Source organism: Mytilus trossulus, chromosome 12 (assembly GCF_036588685.1).
Source record: "Mytilus trossulus isolate FHL-02 chromosome 12, PNRI_Mtr1.1.1.hap1, whole genome shotgun sequence".
In the NCBI taxonomy this organism is placed as follows: Eukaryota; Metazoa; Mollusca; class Bivalvia; order Mytilida; family Mytilidae; genus Mytilus; species Mytilus trossulus.
The window spans coordinates 52,587,980-52,613,467 of NC_086384.1; the positions used below are offsets into that span (position 1 = coordinate 52,587,980).

The 25,488-nt window shown below is 30.9% G+C and overlaps 1 protein-coding gene across 6 annotated transcripts; it reads left to right on the forward strand.

The window, feature by feature from the left end:
- Positions 1 to 1,014: 1,014 nt before the first annotated feature.
- On the forward strand, positions 1,015 to 25,383 carry LOC134692827 (synaptobrevin-like). Of its 6 annotated transcripts, none has more exons than XM_063553413.1 (8): positions 1,015 to 1,164; positions 8,505 to 8,549; positions 10,414 to 10,510; positions 13,138 to 13,216; positions 13,915 to 13,994; positions 14,348 to 14,399; positions 17,821 to 17,851; positions 21,873 to 25,383. In XM_063553413.1, coding segments are annotated over exons 1-7 (381 nt in total). In that variant the 5' UTR covers positions 1,015 to 1,162; the 3' UTR covers positions 17,847 to 17,851; positions 21,873 to 25,383. The 6 variants fall into 6 exon arrangements, with proteins under 6 accessions (XP_063409483.1, XP_063409486.1, XP_063409482.1 ...); XM_063553416.1 differs by lacking the exon at positions 17,821 to 17,851 and adding an exon at positions 18,651 to 18,677; XM_063553412.1 differs by lacking the exon at positions 14,348 to 14,399 and adding an exon at positions 16,896 to 16,947.
- Positions 25,384 to 25,488: the final 105 nt, after the last annotated feature.

Sequence of the window (25,488 nt, forward strand, 5' to 3'; positions counted from 1 at the left end):
AACAAGCGAGAGAGGTTACAAAAGTTACAAGCCAGGAGTACAAACACTAGTATTTATATCTTTTTATAAAAGAACAAAGCTTCTTCAGAACTGGTTTTCTTGTACTTGACATAAGTTCAGAGAATTTAACTGTTTTTTTGCCGTTTTGTAAAATATGCAGTCAAAAACTCTTTTCGTTTTTTATGGAAAAAAATGCATTCAAATATAAAATGATATTCGTCACCTATTTGTCGATTGTAACATAGACTGCAAAAGCGGTTTTCTCTGATCACGTCTTGCCATCTTCCTGTTTCAATCGGCAGCTTAGTATTAGTCGTTCTAAATCGACAAAAAAACAAAAGCGGTCTTTGAAGTCCAAAATATTAAAATATTCTTCGAATTCCAAGTTTTTCTTAAAAATTTTGTAGTTTATACCTTTTGGTGAATTTTGAAAGAGGGAATTCCAGTTCTGAATATATTGATCTAGCAATCTCTGCTTTTTAACAGTTTTTAACCATTCTAAATATACCAAGAAGAAATCTTGATTTGCACAGTATATTGCACAATAGATCATAGATTTTTAAGATTTTCAACCACATAAATATGATTTACTTTGTGGCAGAAACCTATCTTATGTACAAAATTTATCACAGTCCAAATTCAGACAGTACCAAGCTTGAATATTGTGTTTAAACTTATCCCAACTGTCTAGGGTTTAACTTCGGCGGGTGTATCAGGCTGCGCTCAGCGAAGCAATATATCAATATATGATTATCAGTCTGTTATATATCCCTAAACTCATGTCTTTTTTGTGGTATATTATGTAATGTGTTATTTCGTTTTCATATATTAAATCCACACCTTTTGAGTATATTAGTTCTTTATTTCCATAAATAATTGATAAAGTTATAGAGATTCCATCTGTACCCCCTCATAATGCATGAATGAATGACGTTGACTCTTTTTCTATATTTAGAATAATCTGTATCTATAAAACGCTTATTGTTTAAAATACATCAGTTTCAATCGTTCGAGTGATACAGATTATACAACTTCCCGGATAATGACGTCAGTAAATTTATTCGCCATTTTTCCTCAATAAATTTACATTGACCGCTTGTAATATTTATGCAGTTGGCATCAGTTAGTACTGTAGCACTGCAAACAGATAACCTATAGCACCATGTGAGTACAGAGAATATATTTGTCATGTAATATAATAATCGCATGCCGATTTCCCCAAGAAATTATGTATGGAGATGAAGCTGTCTGCATCACACCACCAGAATCCTGAATCCGGCTGTTGGGTCGATTTCCGTATAAAAAAAACTATCAAAATACATGTCATTTATGTTAGAATACAACCCATGAAAACAGTGTTTCAAAATGTCAACTTAAAACATGTAAAAGGACTATCAACTCAAATTAACGACTAAGCGACTATTTATAATTTCACAATACAATAATTGTCAATACAAAAAAAACCAACAACACTATTTCCATTTTGAAGACATAATGTGTCATAAATATGATTGAGCAGAGAGAAAACTAAAACTAAATTTTAAGTTTATAAAAATTTCAAACTTTGCATGTAAAAAGTATAAAAACACCCCTTCGAGTCTTTAGTCTTTAGTAAGTGTCCCAAATGACACTGTAAACACTTGTGTAAGTTTTCTCTTTTGTAGTTTCTTCGCATATGTAATATTCACTCATGTACTTAATTGAAATGGTGGCGGCTGCTTAAATTTTTTACTTAATTTTGATTTAGATTTATAGTGTTTTTTGCTGCATAGTGTTTTTGAATCTACCAGACTCCGTTAAATAATTTTCCAGATGGCACAATATCTCATTTCGATTGTCTCTATTAATGTCTTCTTCATCGATTCCTAGTAAGGTGTCTAAATCCATACGTATATTTCCTGTTATAAAGTAAATAGATGTTCTCATCCTCTCTCTAGCCTCCTCATAGTTAGAACAATGTAAAAGGTAGTGTTCTACAGTTTCTGGCTCTCCACAGGAACAGTTTTTGTCTGATGATGGTATGATTTTGGATTTATAATCATTCAGATCACAATAACCTGTTCTCAAACTGGTAATAATTGAAAATGACCATTTGGATGGTAAATCTTTTGGTATTTTTTGACAAACTTTTTGGTGATAGTTATAATAATTTCTGCCACGTTGACTTGATTCCCACTGGTTCTGCCATTTTCTTGTAACACTTTCTCTTGCTGCACGTTTTATATCCTGCCTGGTTACTTCTGATGGTTCTTCTATTTTTTCAGCTTCTTTAGCTCCTTTTTTGGCCAGTGAATCAGCAATGTCATTTCCTTGGATATCAGCATGACCAGGTGTCCATTCAAAATTTAATGGAATTCCATTCATTTTTAATATTTTCATGTTTTTCTTAATTTCTCTTATGACTTTGGTGTAATTTTCTGAATTCCAGTTTAAAGTTAAAATTCCAATTGAGGTCTGACTATCTGAAAAAAGTGTAATTGAGTCTGTGTTTTGTCTGTTTTCTGATATTAAAAAGTGGTCCACAACAGGTTTAATGGCGATCAGTTCTCCGAGTAGTATTGATCCTTTCTTGGATACAGCTTTACTAATTTCAATTTGTGGTTGATTATTTGATGGGAAAATGACAGCACCTGCTCCTACAGGGCCAGGACTACCAAGACAGGACCCATCAGTAAATGCTATACATGAATTTGCTGGAAGATGACTTAGTTTTTCCATTATTATTTGTTTTCCAACATTTTTTTGGTCTGTTGATCTTGATTTGGAATTTCCAAGGTTTTTCCAATAATCTGGAGGAGATTTATATCTTTGTATCCCATTAAACTGAAATTCTGCTTCTATACCATTTACATCAACACCTGTACATACCTTCATGTCTTCTGCCTGAAGAATCATTTTTCCCACTGGAGATACATATTTTTCAGGGATGTCAATTGTTTTCCAATCATCCAGGATTTGTTTTATTGGAATGGAGATGTCATATGAGTTAATTTTTGCAAGTGTACGAGTTGCAATTTCTTCTCTACGCAGATGTATTGGTAGGATTCCAGAGACTACTTCCAAAGTCTCTACACTTGATGTTGGGGTAACATTGAGGCATATAGCTAATCCCTTTCGTTGAATTTTGTTCAGTTTGTCTGTTATATTGGTTTCACAGGTCTGCCAAACACTACTTGCATATTCTAAGGTGGAAAGGACAATACTTTGGTAAATTTGAAGTAGAATTTTTGTAGAAACTTTTGCAACTCCTTTAATCATTCTAAGTAGGCTAATTGCTTTATGTGCTTTTTGTTCCACATTTTCGATGTGTTTGAGAAATGATAGTTTTTCATCTAATGTGACTCCTAATATTTTTGGATTACAGTTATACTTTAGCAATTTACCTTCTAGTTGTAAATTCATTTTCTTTATTGGACCATTCCTTGAAAATATACAATATTCTGTTTTCTCAATACTCAAATTAATTCTCCATTTTTTGGTCCAATCCTGGATTATGTTAAGATCCTTTTGTACCAGTTTCTCCATGTCATTCAAGTTCTTTCCATTTATCCATACAGTACCATCATCAGCGAATTTACACTTTTTACATGATAGGTTAGCAAAGATGTCTTTGATAAAGATATTAAAAAGAAGTGGAGCTATAACTGATCCTTGTGGGAGACCTATTTTGGTTTCAAACCAGCTTCCTTTATGGTTGTTAATCACACACCTTGCTTGTCTTTCCTTTAAAAAATTGTTAATCCAATTCCAGATGTTACCTTTAACACCGTTATCATAAAGTTTTGTGAGAAGTCCTTCCCTCCAAACACTGTCGTATGCTTTTTCAAGATCAATAAAGACTGCCAATATAAATTCGTTATTATTGAAGGCATTAAAGATGTTTTGAGTTAAACTTAACAAGGCATTTTCAGTAGAGCGATAGTGGCGAAACCCTTCTTGTTCTGGATCCAATATGGAGTTGGTCTCTATATATCCTTCTAGTCTAAATGTTACTACTCTTTCCATAACTTTACCCAGTATACTTGTGAGACTAATTGGACGATATGAAGAAGGGTTATTATATGTTGACTTTCCCATTTTCCTTATAAATTTTACATTTGCTAGTTTCCAAGGTTTTGGAAGTTTTCCTTCTTCCCAAGATTTGTTAAACACGTATGACAACACACTGTATAAGCTTTCATCCGCCTTCATTAATAATTCTGAAAAAATTTGATCAGGTCCAGGTGCTGTGTCATTTTTTAAACGTTGAATGGCCCCTATTAGTTCATCTGGATCTATTGGTTCATTGTATTCTTTATCTTCCATTTCCTGGTCAAACATTTCTTTACTGATGTTCTTATACTTGTTCATGATCTCTTCATAATGGGTTTGATCAAAGCTGCTTGTTTTCAGATGATTTCCTTCAAAGTATGTTTTCTCAAGTTCTTCACATTTCAATTGTTCATTGAACAGCACCTTTCCATCACAATCTATAAAGGGTAATACAATATTATTTGTTGTTTTCTTTGTCATTTTTTTGAAGGCATTCCATCTGTCTTTGGCTGTACGAGCATTTGTTAATTTTGCACCTAAATGTTCCCCCCATTCTTCTTGGGCCTTTTCTGTAATCTCTTGAAACTCTGATTCAGCATTTTTCAAAATTTGAAAATTTTCCGGGGTACTTCTAGACTTAAATCGTCTTTGGGCTTGATTAAGTTTTCTTTTAAAGTCCTTTACTTCCTCATTCCACCAAACTGGATGTCTATGGGAGATCAGTTTTCTTTTAGCAATCTTAGGTATTGTATCTTCCATACATTTTTCAAATTCAATTTCAAACCGTCTATATAAGTCGTCTGTTTTTTCACGATTGACATATTCAAATGATGAAAAAATTTGCTTTGTTGTATTTTTCCATTTATTCCAATCAATTTTCTTTAAATTCCAGATTTCTTCTGTTGTTTGATTGTCCTCAATCTTTTCCTCCGATTTTACATCTAAATATACAGCAATATGGTCAGATTTAACTGATTCATGTGTTAATGTTATACAATCTTTAACTTCATTATATATGTTTTCTGAAATAATTGCTAGGTCAATTACACTTTGACTGTTTCTTCTTGTATATTGTCCATCATTTACACAAATTAAATAATTTTCTGTCATGCATTCTTCTAGTATTAGCCCATGACTATTATCTTTGACATTATTCCATTCAAGGCTCTTTGCATTGAAATCACCAAGCAAGATCAAGTTTTTTAATTTTGATAATTTCACAGCATCACATAAACTTTTCATTAGAACAGCTTTTTCTGGAGGTACATACGGCACCCACAAATTAAAGATTTTATTAGATCTGTCTTGAATTTCCAAACAGACCATTTCAATTGTATCAAGTTCATATTCTGATTTCCTCTTGCAAACAAAATTTAGATTTGGTTTAATTAAAATTGCTGAACCACCTCTGGCTTGGCCTTTTCGAGGGGTGGAATATACTTTCCAGTCTTTGTAAGTTACCGGTGTTGAAGCAGTTTCAAATGTTTCATTCAAACACAGAATATCTATATTATATTTTTCAATTACATCATGAATCCCAAAAGCAGTCCGGAAAGATTGAGCATTTATAAATAATAATTTCATGTTGTAATATTTATATAGCTGAGCGAAATTTTGTCTTGTTGACAATCTGTAAATACACTGGGCATTTAGACGATGAAGCTTTATGGTCTCCTTTACAATTTGCACAGAATGTTTTGCTGGAACAGTTATTATGATTTGAACATTCTTCTTGTCCACAATTGATGCATCTATTTTGAAAAGTACACTTATTAGAACTATGACCAAAGCGATGACAATTAAAACACCTGGTGACTTTGTTGATTCTTCTTCTTTCCACGAATGAATCTTTTTTCCCATGAGCTAGATTAAAGTGTCCAAATTTAATAAGTGTCTCTAAATCTTCTGGCACATTAACTTGTATCTTAATTATAGGCATACACTTTTTTGTGTCCCAGTATCTCAGTTGTTGTAATTTAACAATTTTAACTTGTGTTAAATCTTTTATTTTCTGTCTGATTGAAGATATATCACAATTTAAGGGTATATTTCTTATGTATCCAACTGTTTCTCTATTTCTGGTATGAGATTCTGGTATGTGATTGTTTGTTTTTCCACCAAAGATATTATTTGGTATAATGTGATTGATATTTTCCTGTACTACTTTGTGTTCTTCCTTGAAATGTAGAGCAATCCCTCCTTTAGAAAGACTATATGCAAAATTTACTTTTTTTTCAAGATTAGGGTATTTTGATATTTCCTTTCTTATTTCTCTACTATCTGAGAAGTCTTTTGGACTTTCAATTTTATCAATAATAACTATGTTTTCATCTAAACCTGTTGTACTTTTGTCCACCTTTTTTTCACAAATACTGTCTTGACTATTCAATGCAGAAAGTGATAAATTATTGCATAAACTGTTATTGTTTTCAGTTATTGTACCAAGTGAATTTTCTATAATGTTTTTTGCTCTTTTAATCACTCTTTGATTTTTGATCACACAGAAGGCACATGTAAATCTAATGTCATATTTGGTAAATTTAATTGAGTCTTTTTCATTTATTCCAGCACATTTAAGATGCCACCAGGTCTGGCACCTATCACATTCAATCCAGTTTCGTTTGCCTTTACTTTCTTCCTCACCACATCCGATGCAAATTGCATACGACTTTTCTTCTTCACTGCCTGATGTAGTATTAAAAGAATTGGACAGGGATATTTTACATTGATTTGTGTTTTTATGGGTGTGTATTACCTGTTTAGTAGATTCTGGACTGTAACTATTCTTAGTTTTCCTATTTCGATTACTTCTTCTCAACATTTTGTCTTTTGGCAGCCATATTAAAGGAGCACATAAATTGATGACGTCACTAATATAAACAAATCGTCCAAGTGGAGTTTTCCACTGATTTATCGTTAAAACTAACTTGAAGTCTATTTGATTTCCATACCATCTGATTCTTATAATAAAATCACACAAAATTCACAAATATGTCCAAAAAATAATGATGGAATTCCTAGAATAGAATAAAATTGTTGTTTTTCCGTCGTCAAGGGTCCCCGCTAGATCAAATGTGGAACGGAACGTAAATACCGGTCTCAGAATAAAAATCAATCCATATAAAAATTCAACGTGTCTTTAGTTGTGAATAATAGGTAAATCCAACAATTTTCCGTCCTTTTTGAGCTCTGGAATCATCCAAAAACACTATTTTTTATGAGAGTAAAAATTCAAAACAAACTGATAGCAGCGCCACCGGAAGTCAATATAGTATACACCTAATCGCTATTTATTCCATTCCGGATAAGTTCTAAAATTACACAACTTTTTCATCCAGTTGAAGCTATCTGGGACCCTGTTTAAACAATTCACCATGCATGCTACTTTTTAATGAGACCTGTTTAAACTACCGTAAATACTACGAACAAAATATTTTATTACTTTAATTTTAATTTCGAAAAAAGTGGATCATACTATATCAAAGTTTCTTGATGATCACTTTCTACAGTTTTTCCTCCCTCTGCTCACTGCTGATGACCTCCATTGTCGGCCCGCGTGACCTAAACAGGAAGTTGTATAAATGACTGTTTTTCCAGGAGTAGACTAAATAGCGATAAGGTGTATTGGCAAACATGGCAAATGACGTAACGTAACAGATACACATCAATCACTGGATCAGGTGTTGTTTATTATGAATCAATTACACTGGAGTGACCCATCAACATAAACAAAAAATGTCATCGAAATCAGTAATTTCTTAAATTAGGTCATTCATAAGGTAATAACATAACAAGGCTGTCCTGTTTCACATAGTTACTTACAGAGACTCTCACATTTTCATGCTTAATTCATGTAGCCTTGTACTAGTTGTAGGTGGAATTTTCCTTTGATCTATTGTTTTTTTCTCTTTCGTCTTTACTGTTTGAGGATTTTGACTAAATTTAGGGCATTTGCTTTATGAAAACCTAGCAGTTCTAACAGATGCATTTGAAATTTACCGAAATGTGCACGAATTTCAGGGCTGTCTATGAATATGATGAATTGAAGCTTGTGTGGTACAAATGAAAAGAAAAACACACCTCCTTCAAATTGAAGTGGTTTTGGTTTGTAAACAGATTTTAGTTTTTTTTTGTCAGACAGACTATTGCTTTGACCTCGCTTTTCTTTCATACATGTACATGTATCATCTGACTGAATAATATCTTAACACATCTGGCATTTTCAGTATACATGTCTGTCATGTCTTATGTGACTGCAACATTAGCTAGATTCATTTTTGACAGATTCAACAGCAGTACACACATGTACATATGCTAAAACATTTCCTTGGCCCAAAATTCTAACATTTTTGTGTCTTTCTTAATTTTTACTAGTTAAGGGCATCCCACTAGTGTCTAACAGTACAGACTGGAACAGAAACTTCCAAATACAAAAACTATTTATTATCTAAATTTGCATATCATTTGAACAGGTCTGCTCCTCAAAATACTCAATCAGTACCGGGTGGACCCCCAGCGTAAGTGTCAATCAATGTTGTGAGCTTGTATCATATTTTAATTATTCAAACATAATTTTACTATTATTACATTTTTATGTATATTTTGTATATGTATATATATGTTTATGTTGTTTGATTTAAGTTCCATTGAAGAACTTGTATACCTATATTTAATTCAATATTTTAATTTGTTTGTCACTTGCAGATACAATGTAGGATGTTCATTTCAGTCTATTTACATGATATTCATTTTGATATTTGGTTGTCACAACTATAGAATAAAACTATAAATGAAGTAAATTGTTAATATCTGTTGACATGAGCTCCCTATTGTTTTTTTGTTTTTTTAATAATTTTAGATTTTACTTCTCCGAGTTGTGGGGTCTTATTCATTAGAATAACTTATAAGGGATTGTCATCCTGTTTTAATTTCATCTTTTAAATTTGTTAGATTTAGGGGGGGGGGGGTTTGATGTCACTTTTAAGTACCTCTGCATTTAGGCTATTTTGTGGTAGCAAGTTTTTATTGGTGGAGGAAGCTGGAGGTGCCGGGGGGAAAACCACTGACCTTCGACCCTCAGGCACTGGGTTTCAAACTGACAACAGCAGTGATGACTGGCTAGTGATTACAGTAGTAACTACATGTACTTAGACCACTCAGTTTGAACACAGTTTGTGAAACTGCGATATCCAATATTATTGTATAGCAATATAATATTTCCCACAGAACGTAACCAAAAGTAAGCGTGCAATAAATTCTAATATTGTACTAGTGCAATAAATCTTCAAAATTCATGACGTCATCAACGTTTTAATCTTAGTTTAAACCAATTTTTACTTTCAAATATTATATTGCTATACAATAAAAGGGTTATTGCATGAATCTTGGGGAATATTGTCCCTCGTAGAACATATATTGCACTCGCAAGCTCGTGCAATATAAAATTCTACTCGGTACAATATTCCCCAATATTCATGCAATAACCCTATATTATTGAATTCTGACTGAAACATGTCAGAGTAAATTAGATGAAAAATAATTGTCAACTCTTATTATAATAGAAAGGACTTTAAACACCACTTTAGTATATATTTCATTATCTGAAATGTGAATAATGATAAAGAATGTACCTAATGTTTAGTGCATGATCTGCTAATTCATTGTAATTTGTAACATTTTTATCTTAAATGTTGTGTAAGGTTTTGCATGAAACACCTTTTACTCACAGAGTGAACAGGACAAAATTGTGTTTAAATATAAATTTGTAGTTCAATTTTTTTAATTTGCACAAAATGTGTTTTGCAAGATACTTTATTGTGAATTTTATTTGTTTTAATACAGTAAGCTTCATTTTATCATGCCTTTACGCATGGAGCTGATATTTGCAAAAGATTTTAAACATTGTTAAAAAGCAATACATGTTCAATTTTCTATTATTTTATGTAAAATATCTTTAAATTGTGCACTTATGAACTTTGAATAATCAATGGAGAAACAGCTACTGTCACACAGGGAGTACTGATTCTTGATATTCAAAATACTTGGGGTCACACACCAACAGATTACAGCATTCATTCATTAACAAATTCAACAATTAGCATGATTAGGATAATGAAAGGTGCATATAATCATTTAATTTCAAAGTTAAATTGCAGGCTAAAAACAATATATTCGTACTGTAAAAATAAAAAAAATAAATGTGTTCTTGCTACAAAATGATCCTGGCTTTGCTACATTTACAATCTTCACCTTTTTACTGGTATTTTTCTACGTCTTGGAATATAAATACAACATGTTCAAAGTACACCTGAAATATGACAATGGACCCATTCTTGTAAACTTCAGTCATTTTTAGTCTTAACCAAACTTTGTGTATTTTAGGTCCGGGTATGGAGGAACAGCTGGTTCAGGTGGACCCCCACAACAGCCATATCAGTCCAGTAAAAGGCTTCAACAGACACAAGCACAAGTTGATGAGGTAAGTCAGGTTGACCCCCACAACAGCCATATCAGTCCAGTAAAAGGCTTCAATAGACACAAGCACAAGTGGATGAGGTAAGTCAGGTTGACCCCCACAACAGCCATATCAGTCCAGTAAAAGGCTTCAACAGACACAAGCACAAGTGGATGAGGTAAGTCAGGTTGACCCCCACAACAGCCATATCAGTCGAGTAAAAGGCTTCAACAAACACAAGCACAAGTCTATGAGGTACACAATGTACTCAGATACATGTAATATAGAACTTGTAGTATTCATGGTATTGTTTAATTATTCCAATAATAATAAAGTATTCATGTCCCTTGCCACACTCTCACAGGAGCATATTACCCTTCATATCAAACATACACTTTCTGATTATACCTGTTAGGCCACACCAGATTAATATTTCGTCTGTTTTTTGCTGTTCCTATTAAATTGTGCAGCTTAACCAGATAACTTCACCTACTTTATTTTATTATGAGCTGGATTTAAGTTTTGTCTTTACAGTGATATGTTTTTTTTATGCCCCCTCTCCTTACTGCCTGCCTGCAAATGGAAAAGTTGCTAAAAAAAATTATTTCTGTTCTCTAATTTTACATATATATATAAAGTTTGCCTCAACCAAATGTTATGAAACTTATACACAATGCTTATTACCACAATACACAGACCAAGTTGGAATGTTGGTGTTGTCGCTGTTACTATTCTAGAGTTATTAGATATAGGAAGATGTGGTGTGAGTGCCAATGAGACAACTCTCCATCCAAATAACAATTTAAAAAGTAAACCATTATAGGTTAAAGTACAGCCTTCAACACGGAGCCTTGGCTCACACCGAAGAAACAAGCTATAAAGGGCCCCAAAATTACTAGTGTAAAACCATTCAAACGGGAAAACCAACGGTCTAATCTATATAAACAAAACGAGAAACACATATATATTACATAAACAAACGACAACTACTGTTCATCAGATTCCTGACTTAGGACAGGTGCAAACATTTGCAGCGGGATTAAACGTTTTAATGGATCCAAACCTTCTCCCTTTTTCTGAAACAATAGCATAACATCACAACATAGAAAAACATACGATAAAATATCAATTGGCAGACTTAACTCAATCAAAAAACGTATGATTACACAATGAACGAATAAATTTGATCTGCGATATCTGAATTCAAATGCACAGTTAATAAAATATTAGAGACATACATTCATGACCAAAAAGCTAACAAACAAATTAAAGCACACTGAGAAATATTTAACCAATCAATGTTCACTTTAGAAAAAAAACGTTTTTTTATAATCTTGAAGTTTATACAAATGTTGTAAGAATAAGTGAAAAATTGAAGATATTACAAATAATCAAAGCTGGTGTACAGACAAGATCCATATAAATAAAAAATAACAAAAAAGCATTATAAACAGTATCAACAGGTCGAATTAACAAGAAAATACGATTTGAGAGTACTCGCAGTTACTAATAGCTAGTTAAAAGCCAAAACCAATTAATAGTAAAAAATCATGCATCAGAGACTAAAATCGACTAAAACACATCACAGGGATTTAGTATTTTAACGTCATTAATAGTCAAAGAAGACATGACTTGTGCAATGCCAAAAATAAATGTATCGACAGGTAGTAGTATAGTGAAGAGCGACTTCTATAGAAATAAAAGTTAACGTGTCTGTGTCTCTATACATCTCGCCTCAAAAGATAATGAAATTTAGTTATGTTTTAATTTGCTAATGACAAAATCAATATTAGTGCCAATGTGAACTATATTCAGAGATCTAATTACAATATTGGTACGATAACCCTTACTTATAAGTTTGTTTAAAAGGTTCGATGAGATTACCAGGATCACATAGTGATTTCCTCGCTTTAAGTACAATATTACCATAAAATTTAGGATGTGAAATACCATTTTTAATAAGCTTTCTACAGGTATAGCCAAATTTCCTTATCAAATCTTTGTATCTATGAAAGAATTTAGTAAAAGTTTTAAGTAATTTATGTTATCGAAATCCCTGACACAACAATTTACCAGTGATGCATTGATTATGTTCGTTAAAATCTATGACATCAGAACACACACTGGCAAACCGAACGAGTTGCGATATATAAACACCGTGTGATGGAGCCAAAGGCACATCACCGTCTAAAAAAGGAAAATTAACAATAGGAAATGAAAAATCGTCTCTTTTGTTGTAAATTTTAGTGTGAAGTTTCCCGTTTGAAATTGAAATGTCTAAATCTAGAAAAGGACAACTGCTGCTGTTTATGTTAGATTTAGTTAAAGTAAGTTCGTGTGGGTAAATTTCTGGAGTATATTTAGAGAACTCTGGATTATTCAACGAAAAAATATCATCCAGATAACGGTAGGTATTTTTGAATGTATCAACCAAATGTAACAATGATGGGTCTTTACTGAGTTTATATGCTGTTTACAAATTGAAAAATTGCTAATTTAACTTTTTAGTCTGCCAAAAAATGGTGAGAGCACCTCTGACATAGCTGAAAATCCTTTGTTTGATCAAGTTGGTTTACCCTCAAGTACACTAACATGGGGTAGCTACAATAGTATTGCACTCTTTATTTACAATATCTGAACATTTATTCCAGGTTGTGGATATTATGAGAGTAAATGTTGACAAAGTGCTGGAGAGAGACACAAAAATCTCAGAGTTAGATGACAGAGCAGGTAAAAACCAGACTGGTGTAAATGTAGAATTTCCATTGTCTTTTCCTTGGTATTATTATAAACTTTTACAATAATATCATGAATACATGTAAGGGCTATGTCATTTAGGATATAACTTAATTGTATTTCAAGTGCTGAGGGCATCAGTTGGTGATTTGATGCTCACAAATTAAGTTTACTGACAATGCGCTAGCTCAAGTGGGGGCATCATCTGTGTCACATAGACACATTCCACATTTATTGTTCTTATCCATGATAGATAGAGAAGTAGGCACAGACTGTGGTCAAGCCTGAAATCTTGCAACATTATAATTATAAATTTCATTCATGATAATTGTAACAAATACTAGACCATCATTGTTTACAAATTGTTAGCCTGGTAAAACTTTTGTTTTTAAAAGGCCCTGAAATGACATGTAAAACAATTCAGACTAGAAAACTAATTAATAGCCTGGCTAGTTTCTGTTAAAAATAATAAACAAAAAAACTATGATATCATGCAACAAATGACAACCACTTAATTACAGGCTCCTTATATTGGCAGGGACACATAGAATATGGCATGGTTAGTTTGCCAGCACCAAACCTATCTTCTAATCTGCAACAGTGATGTGACAATTAAAAACAAGGTTAGCTTGGCTATAACTGACAGAATGAGAATATAAACATATTTCTAATAAATGTGTATCATATTTCAGAGGCATTACAGCAAGGAGCTTCACAATTTGAAGCAAGTGCAGGGAAATTGAAGCGAAAATTTTGGTGGAAAAACTGCAAGGTATCAAAAACAAGTTTCATTTATAAAATGTATTGTTTTCATTATTTTGGCAGCGAAGTGCTCCAATAAATAAGTAAAGCTGAAGATTTAAATTAAAGTTGCTGTGTTCTTTGTGATAATTATAGCCGTTAATAAAAATATTTATACCACTTCTCCATGAAATGTTAGGCTGATATTCTTCACATGAATTTGAAATTAAAGGATTCACAAAAAGTATCAAAATAAAACTGAGAATGGAAATGGGGAAGGTGTCAAAAGCGACAACAACCCTACCACAGAGCAGACATCAAAGACAATTTGTAGTTTTAGTATTTGTATAACTGCATAGGATAACACATTTTGAATTCTTACAGATGATGATAATTTTGGGTAGTATAATAGGAATAATTGTCATAATTATCATTGGTGAGTTATCTCCCCCTAGATGTTGTAAAGTGTTGTGACCTTCATGTTGTCTAAAAATACAATCACTATATTTCATTGTAGAAGTGTAACTGTTGCATACTTGTTTATATTGAAAAAGAATTAAGATATTTGGTTAATTATTAGTTTTAGGATGATATGAAAGACTTTTTATAAAATATTTGTTTAAAATACAAGAAATAAGTTTTAAAAGATGATATAAACGATATTTAAATAAAATGTTTTTTAAAGTACAGTTTAATAAAAAAAAAAAATAGACATGCCGTGTTGAAGGCCGTACTTTAACCTATAATGGTTTAATTTTTAAATTGTTATTTGGATGGAGAGTTGTCTCATTGGCACTCACACCACATCTTCCTATATCTATTGGTATTATTTTCTCAATATGTAATGATTTTATGTACAGTGAAAAAAAATCTCCTTGAAATGACCTTGTTCTTCCAAATTTAAACCATTCTCACCTGAAAGTTATTTATTTTAATCTCAATTGCTGTTGGAAAATAGTTAAGCTGTGATAATACTTATTGCTGATGGACCTGTTATAACCGTTTAGTTCATGAATCTGAATTTGTATTTTAGTTTGATAAGTTTGTCATTTCTTATTTGGATTGAATCTCACTGTAATATGTTCTTTGAAGCCTTTTGTTGATTCATTAATTTTCGTTGGATACCAATTTTTTGTGGATTTCTTGGTTAAAGGTGAAACACAAAATTGAATTTTTAACTTATGACATATTTTCTATAGGCTTGCATGTAGACTTCATGAAAACCACGAAATTAAAAAAATCCACGAACATGCAAGTTTTCCCTCATCCACGAAAATTGGTTCAAACGAAAATAAATGAATCCACATTATATACAGGTTTTAAAAAAAGCTAAACAGCTGACAAATCAAATAGAAATACTGCTTTTATTAAGATTCTTGATTGTAAATGTTGTGTTTCTTTAGCATGTTGTTCAGTTGTTCAATAATGTGTTTATTCATCATGTTCATGCTTTAGAATGTTTTTATCAAATTCAGAAATATTTAAATTTATAAACTAAATATTTTAAGCTTTAAAAAAACAAAACACATTTCGACATCTATTAAAATATTTAATAAATCTTTTAAATGCCTACAACTATTTACTTTTGTTATTGAGTTTATATAATATATAGGATGGATAAATATTGAAGCGAACAATCAAATTCCTGTCCTAAGATGTCACAAAATGGACATGTAATTAAATACAAACACAATTGTTTCTCTTTATTTGACTAATAACTGCATTGATAAACTTATTGTGAAAATTCTCACCTATATTTTTTTGTTAGCGTGACATGTGAAAGTCAAATTATTGTGTTTTGAAAATGGAAAATGAGGTCTTGTGGGACCCGGGAAATAACAAAAAAAGAAGAATTGCTTATATAGTGTAAGCGGGATACAGGAATCTGACAAAACATTAAGCGGGATCCAGGATCAGAACCCCTCAATGAGACCCTCATCATATGTAAATTTTAATATCCTGTAGTTGTATATCTTTTGATATCTATATTCATAAATCAAATAAGATTAGTTTTAGGAAATTGGTCCAAAATCAATCAGCAGCATATTTATACTTTCTAGTTTCTCTTTGACTTAATTTTAACCTTCCATCATAAAATGTTTGCTTTAAAAATTTGAAAAAAAAAGTAAAATCACAAAAATACTGAACTTAGAGGAAAATCATTTCGGAAAGTCCTTAATCACATGGCAAAATTCAAATAACAAAATGCATCAAAAACGAATGGACAAAAACTGTCATATTCCTGACTTAGTACAGGCATTTTCAAATGTAGAAAATTGTGGATTAAACCTGGTTCTATAAATAGTGATTTTCTAGTATTTTCTTGCTGACATTGATAGACGGTACCAATGCAAACTGAATCGTGTGATAAACTTTTAAGTTTATATCTGATCTATAGGATTAGGGTGAAAATAAGATCTGGGGAAAGGCATTAAGGATGTTTGTTAGACTGTTTCTAAATAACAAGCTTTTTAAAACTGTTTTAAAAAAATTGAAAGTATAAATATATATAACTGAACTTAAAGGATGGGATCCATGTGCTTGGTTTTGAGATATTAGCCACTGATTTTTTTGCTGGAAACGATTCTCTCTCTTTTTATACAATTAAAATTGGCAGCATTTTTATTTCAAAATTATATGAAAAAAAAATGCAAGAATTTTGATATTAATAGATATGATTTTTAAAACTATATATGTAATAAAATTATGAATTAAGTAGGGCTTAATTAACTAGATGAATAAAATCAGAGGATTACGAATATCTTGACAAAAATTCGAAGACAAGAGGAGCAAACATCCTTAACCAGAATACTGATACTATTTATAAAAGTGAAGTCTGCTTTCTGTGCTTGGACCTTAGAAGTTGTAAACTAGATGTTGTAACTTGATGTTGTAAACTAGATGTTGTAAATTAGATGTTGTGTACTTTCAGATGTGGGCAATCCTTATAGCTGTTATATTAGTCATAATTATCATAATTGTTGGTAAGTTTTATGTTTATGTATGTATTAGGTGTTTCAGGGTTGCCAGAGTATATTATAGTAAGGAAGTCAATAGTATGACTTGGATAGATATATAGAGGTGTTTCAGGGTTGGAGTATATTATAGTATAAAGGTAGTCAATAGTATGACTTGGATAGATCTGTTTTATTGAATTATGTTTGATTACTTAACCACAGTGCATTAAATCACATTTCTAGATGGCAAAGCATGGTAGCTTTCTATGGGCCTACATGTATGGCAGTTACTGCCCTTAAAAGGTTATTTTTATCAATTTTGTTGTTGTTGCAGAAACTCTGATAGGGAGAAACTTTCAATTGCATTTTTAACATGCATTGACATTCATTAAACACCAAAATAATCATTGATGCTATGCCAGAACTACAAAAATAATTTCAGATGACACATGATTTATTCTTGTAACTGTTGAAATGAAATTGATAAGTTTTGGCCTTACCAAGAATACTGATTAAAACTTGTTTCTCTCAATATTTTAATACAATAATTCTTTTGATATTTTCTGTGTCTGTTGAACACTCTTTTTCTGGTCACTAACCCTAGTCTGCATTATGTATCTAGTCACTAACCCTAACTTGTGTGGTGATTTAAATCTATAAAAATAAAGTCCAATCTGTTTACACCAGCGTATAATTATATTGACCTTTTAAGTTTGTAAACCATCTGTTGATAATTTATATTAATACAGACTTTTACAATGAATGTTAATGTGGCATCTTAGCATGCATACTTTTATAAAGTGAATGTTTTAACATTTAACATGTAGCCATAAGTAAACATTGGGTTGATTGTTTCCTATGCCAACTATAACTATTTGCTTGTTTTTGTCATGCCTACAGTATGGGTAGCTACTACCTATGGTTAAAACATGTAAGACTTTCACCATTGTTTTATATACAGTAGAATATTAATATTGTTTGTCAATAGGAGAGTTCTGTCTACCTTTTTGCTTTCCAGATTTTAGTTTTGTAGGTTTTATATACTGGCACATATAAATTGTCATAACTTTACAAATTAAGATACAGATATATATTTCAATAAATTACTGCAAGTTATTTAAATATCTAGTAAAATGTAAATAAAATTGAGAAAGGAAATGGGAAATGTATTTAAGTGTTTTAGGAAGGGTTTAGTATGCATAAACTTTTAAGAGATCAGACACTCCAAGTTAATGGTATTATTTAAATGAAAAAAACTCAAGATAATTTTAACATTATTTACAAATACAACATGTGTTCAGGGAATGTGTTCAGGGAATTTTTTAGAGGTGCTGCACATTTTAAGATTAATTTAATTCAGCCAGAACTGATCTATAATAGGCTAACAGCCACACTTTGTGTAATCACTAATCTTAGCTACACCTTAGATAACAATGAAATCTAGCGACTACTTTAAACCTCATCAACTTTCTTGCAGAAAACTATGTTTTACAAATATGCACTTTTTTCCTGGACATGATCATGATCATGAATTCTTTTGCTCATTGTTAGTTCTTATCATAGTTGCTAGTCAATACTGTATTTTTTTTGAAATTTTCACAAACACTGAAACAGAACTCTCTTAAACTATTGTAGTAGTTCATACTAAATTTTGAAATCCTAATACTATGTTGTTTCCAGCTTACGTCCTATAACTGTATTAATATTGTCCTGCTTCTTTTCTCCTGCAGTCTGGTTGTATAACAAGTTTGGCTAAGGTTACTATCGATGTTGTCCTTTTTCTAATTTTATTTTTCCTCGATAACAACCATGGCACTACACATTCTGTATTTTTATTTTTTCACACTATTTACATTAGTTATAAATGAAATAAATACCATTTAAATAAAAACAATTTAAACAAAATAATTTTTTTTTAATATGGGAATTATTTTCAGTGTTTATTATTTCTCAGGAAATCCTACACTTCTGAAAAGTAAATTTTTTTTCAGTAATCAGGACTTATTTCATAAAAAATACACCAGTTTAATAGAGAGCAATCAAGAAACTGTAGGCCTCATCCTGCGGACAAAATAATAAAGATTTTGTAGGGTCATGGTTGTTAGGGTTCTAATGGCATGTTCAGCACAAAGTTGATACATGTCAGAAATTGTGCATTTTGACATTATCAAATAATAGAATAAAATCAATTGGATATTGGTATAGTTTGAGTGAACTTTAAGGTGGTACCCAACACCTTAACTAAAATTAATTTGGCTTGTTTAATTTTCATAAAATTTTGACAAAGTATTTACTACGACCCTTTGACAAAAATATTACAACCGTTTTATCAGAAAAATTACACTGGTTATATAGCAGTTTGTCAAGCACTTATTTGATCATGAAGAAGCTTATAAATATTCCCTAAACAACACAACATAATTAAAACATTTAGCTGATTTTACAGAGTTATCTCCCTGTAGTGTTAGGTATCACCTTAATTACTAAGTGTATGGCCTTCTTCAAAATGACAAATTTATTCAGCATCCCTGGTTGAATCAAAAGTTGCAGGAGAGAACTGATTTAGATGCCAGAGTATTATTTTTATGGCTCGACCACAATGTGGTCCAGCCGTATAGCTTTAAACCTGTCTGTCAATCTGTCATTCCACAACAAACAGTTATACAGACTTGTTGAAACGGACTTTACTATGATGAGATGCAAAATGAGTTTAGGTTTGGTTCAACTCCACTGATTTTTGCCAAAGCTAGGGCTTCAGACTTCGAAAATTTCATGAAAATAACAGTTACATAGACTTTCATTCTCAAATTTCCACTCCTATAGATTGCTTCAATATAAAAAAAAAAGATGTGATGTAATTGCCAATGAGACAACTCTCCGAAAGAGACCAAATGACACAAAAATTATCAACTATAGGTTATGTATCACCTTCAACAATGAGCAAAGCTGATACGCTGAAGCTTTTTTTTTTGTTAGAGGAGCTTTTCCTGTGGTTCTGACACATCTAATTGGTCTTACTTATTGCTACATAAAGCAAACCACAGAATTACTACCATCATGTTGTAAACTAAATTTACAAAAATGTACACAATCATGAAGCTGAGAAAAGTTCAATTATCATGATTATGATATTTTAAAGATTTATAAGATCCTTGTCATGACATAAATTTGATACTCTTCACTTGAACTATGCTGTATCTTGGCATTATAAGCATGAACAGTCATTAATATGCATGTATGACTGTTGTTCAGTTCCTATAGCTGTTATACAATGTAACACTCTAATATTAGGAGTTTTCACTAGTGCACTTTTATTTATTTGTATCAAATGAGAACATTTTAAAAGTAGTTAAACATTTTCTTAACCAATTTTCTTGCAAATGGTCAGTTATATTATTGATTTTATCATGTGCTATATATACTGACAGAAAGTTCCCTGATTCTGAGGTCACTACTTCTAAGATCAAGCTCAAAGTTACTAAATAGACAAAAAGGAATTTCAGTTTAATTATTCAAATATATATCATGTCATTGAAACCTAGCTTGATCACTGAGTCTAAGGTCATGTTTACTAAAACTTGAAGCAAGTTTCCCGACTCTAGAACCATACAAGAGATTGCCTAGCAGTGGCAGATCCAGAACTTTTCCTAATGGGGGGCCCGCTGACTGACCTAAGGGGGGGACGCTCAGGTCATGCTTCAGTGATTCCCTATATAATTAACCTAATTTTCCCCACAAAAAGGGGGGAGGGGGGGGGGGGGGGGGGGGGGGGCTCGGGCACCCCAGGCCCCCTGGATCCGCCTATGCCTAGATATTTGATTATTGAAAGTCATACATATGGAAATCTGAAGTTGTCACATCCATGTCACTGGTCTTTGATTGATACTTGTCTCATATCACATTTCCTTAATTTTATATGATCACATTTGATGAGAGGAGAATCTCATTTTGATTTCAAGGTCATAGTTACTCAAAAAGTCTTAAATAAGGGGTAGTAAAACTTTCAACATAAAATCATTTATGATCAGCCAAGACATTTCACCGTGCACTCTAGTAATAAGAATTGAATTCAAACTGACTAGTTGTAAGTAAGCTGATTAACGCATGAATGGTTTTATTTTTCTGTGAACCTGACAATAAATAGTAGCTGCATGTATATTTGTGTTTGTAACTTTGAATATGTATATACATGTAGCTCTTAGTTCATGTAGTTAATCTTTATTGAATATAACAAAATTTGAATGTATTTTGTGAATTGTGTTATTTTTAAAAATTACAAAACATGTTTGCACTTTAGTAAATGAAAATGCTTTTATAAATAAGTTACGGTATATGCAAGGATAAAATAGTGTTTTTTAATTCTGAACGTAATAAATGTTTGTAAGTTAAAAAAGGAAAAATATCTTCCATGGTAATTAAAGAGGTTCACTTAATGCTTTGGGAAGAATTAGTTTATCCTTTAAAAAAAAGTCAAAAGATAACAGAGGGACAGTCAAACTCTTTTAAGTCTAGAAATAAATTGCAATCACCATGGCTAAAAAAGAAAAAGACAAACAGACAAACAAGAGTACACAAAACACAACATTTAAAACAAAAGACTAAGCAATATAACCCTACCAAAACTTGGGTAATCTAAGGTTCTCCGAAGAAATCTGCAGATTTTGCTCCACATGTGGCTCATGTCGTGTCGCTCATGTTAGTAAAAACAATAAAATTTGATACAAATACATGGTATTAACAATTTAAAATTGAGAATTGAAAGTTGAAGACATGTATTTCATAATAATAAAAACATCATTGACTGCTGAGTGCATGTGAAGGTAAAAGTCTCTATAGAGTTTATTTCTATATGCATGACGTAAACATAGATTGCTTAAAATATTGGGTTTAAATCTAAGAAAACTCATTCCAATTCTGTCTGAAAATAATGCTGTGTTTTATGTTTTTTTCAGTTTGGGCAGTGGAGGATAACAAATGAGGAAGGGGAGAAGAAAGGAATAAGAAACATTTTGTTGTAGATAGTTGTTAACAGTCATCTCATCTCACTCTCCATCTTACGATCATAACACTAGAACTATTGATATACAAAGTCCTACACATTCCAGGATCATTGTTAGAGTTTCTTAAACTTAACATTAAGCTAGTAGCATGAGATTTGTCCATTCAATTTATGTTTTTTTTGTTAGCGATTCTTAAACTTAACATTCAGCTAGTAGAATGAGTTGTGGCCATGCAATATAGTTTTGTTTTATTTATATTTATATAAGAAACAATTAAATATTCTTGACTATTGACTCTTGAATGTCACAAAATAGTCTGATCATGGTTTTACTAACAATTTTGAAAAAAATACATTTTCTCTTTGAAACTTTGTTTTTGCCCTTTACAGTAAATGACAGTAAATTTAAGTATCAAAAGAACAACAAGACATAGTACTAGTAAGAAAAATATGAATGTACAGGTAAGCTATTTCAACCATTGTTGAAAGCAATGAAGCATATTGTGGATCCATTTATTTAGGCTGGTATCTTTTTTCCTGGATTGAGGAAAACTTGCATGTTCATGGATATATAATTTCATGGTTTGGGCAAAGTCTGCATTCATGCCTTTAGAATATATGTTATTGGTTGATTATTTAAATTTGTGGTTCATCTGTACCCACGAAATCTATGAAAATTGGTATCCAACAAATATGAATGAATCCATAGTATACACAGACATTAACTATATATATTCATAACATGATAACTATTGTCACAAAGAACATATTATCAAGGAGTTATTTATTTCTGTTGGCAAATCTTTTATTTAGTGGATGCTTAACTCTTTAATGCTGTAGTATTTAGTAGTGTTAGATAAACATTTTGTTCAGAAACAGTGTATAATTTGAATCATTTATCAATTTGCCAAAATCGTTTATGATTACGCAATTTCAACTTGTCTATAAAAGTTGCTAAATACTAAACAGCATTTCACACAAAATATGCCTAAATGGACAAAGATATATACTCAACATCTGTAGTAAAAACAATTCAACAATTTTACATTTACAAGATTATTTACTGAGAGAGAATTAAAACTTAATTGATCTCCCTATCTGACCTCAAAATATTTAATAGCCGAAATATTTAAAATAAGGAAGCTGATGAAATCAATAATAAGGAGCATCCAACCATTTATTTTGTTACTGTGATTTTCTTGATCTCTTTGAAATGCCAATTGATCATTATTAAGATTCTTCATTAGGCTTTGATGAAAGTATTCCTTTATTTCCAAGATTAATTCAAAATTGTTCATGATGATAAAGTCATACTGTTATAACTGAGTCTATGCTTACCAATACCATCTATTATGACAATGGAAGCATATCAAAGGCCTCGTCTAGAAACACACTTTAAATTATGTTGATACATTCTTTCAAACCTTGTTATTATTTGGTTTGATTTGCTTACTTGATTTAAGTGAGTTGGTTGTGATAGTGAAAGAAAAAATGTATAAGTTAAAAAAAAATTTTTATAGTTTAAAAAAACATTTTTATAAGTTACAAAACATTTTTATAAAATAGAAAAACATTTTTATAAGTTTAAAACATATTTATTTATTATCAAGGTGTTTTGTGCTGTTGATTTTCCCTTCAAGGTTTTTAAACAAATCTGTAATTATCAATGTGTGTGGTCAAGTAGGATAATCTTAAAGAAATACAGATATTAATTTTTGATAAAAGAGCAAAGTTATCTAGATGAAATATTATTAACATATATATATGACCATTAATATTTATACTCTGGACTTTTTCTAATATAGGTTATTCTTTTTTTATTTAATGCTATTTTAAATATAAAGACTTGTATTTAATTTGATGAATTTGAAGCAAAATTAACATTTTAAGATACGCAAACAAATTTAATACTTTTGAACAAATTAATATACCATATATCATAATTTAGTACATGTATTTTTTAAGTTCTTGTTAGCTTCAGTGTGGTTAACACAAGTAAAGATATGAATGTTATAATTTATTGTATGCTTTCAATTGAAAGTTTATTGTTAATTTTTATGACAGATTATTTATTGTTGATCCAGTGCTTATTATAATCAATACTGTAATTATGTACATTTATAAAGGCTGTATTTATTTGCTTTATGTTCAATACAAATCTTTGTGTGTAATTTGTTTAAGGGAGATACGTCCTTAGCCAATCTTGGTATCTTCAAACTCTTTAATATCACAGTTAATCCTACAAATGGAGATACCTTCAATTCTATCTTGTTATTTCTTTTTTATTTTAAATTTGCATATAAACATAAACTTGTGCTTTTGGAATGGATTAAAAGAAACAATTTTGCAGGGAGGAAAGTAATTTTAGTAATATTTTTAACCTTCCAGGAGAAATTTAACTGAAATACCCTTTTCCAAATCAACATTCAATATATCTGTATAATTCACAGTATAAAAATTATTAATGTTTGAACATTTCCTTTCAAAAGTAAGTATATATGATGAATATGGAGGAAAATGAGTTTGACAACATGTTTCTCATTATCTATCCACTATTGTATATAGTATATTAATAAACCTCATTCACAGAAATCCTTTCAAACCTTAATATGTATTGATGAACTTATGATCAGATGTCAAGCTGTGTGCTTTTTATCATTGGGCAAATAATGTTCATTTGGAATCATATGTATAGAAAAAATAAAATTGAATGTTTATATGAGGAGATATTAATGATGTAAAACCATTATATTTAAGTTATTGATAAGATTACAGCTATTGGAAAATAATTACAAGAATGTTTGAGGAAAATATTTTAAACCCAAATTTCTGTTATATTTAGTATAGACTCAATAACAAATTGTTTCAGTTCCAAGATATACAAGATTTTTCTGATTGTTAAAAAAAAAATACCTGATAATTTTAATGCCAACAGTTTTTGACAACAGAATAAGTTGAAGATTTTACAGCAGTCATTCAGAATATCTCTCAGACATTACTCAATTTCAACTATTAAAGTATCTTATTAAAAGCAAATATTAATAGATCCTAAATTATCTGATTAACTGTTGTTCATGTTATTTAAAAACATTGATTGCAGAGTTTTCAGTTAAAATAAATGACCATGTGAATCACTTTTTTCTGCATTAATGAAAATGAAAGTAGAAAGTGAAACTAGAGATAATCGGGTCCATTCTTTACAAGTCATTAGATGGTGCAATGTTATTAAGTAGTCAGTCCCACTTCATTTAAACACATCATCAGAATAGAGTGTATGTATATTTACTTTTTAAAGAATTACATATATATGTTTATCACTAAGATAATTTTGTAGTACGTAGCATATTCTTGTCCTATTTATTTTCATGTAAATTTTTAAGTGAGGATTTGAACGTCACTGATTTATATCATTCCAATTGTAAATTTGTATGAATGTGATTATTTTGAATGTACTCTGAAAATGATGTTTTGTTTTGTGTTTCCTTAGTTTTTTGGCAAATATTTAAGAATTTTAAAAATTCTTCATGCAGAGTTGATACTTAACTGTTGAGTTCTATGATAGAGAACAA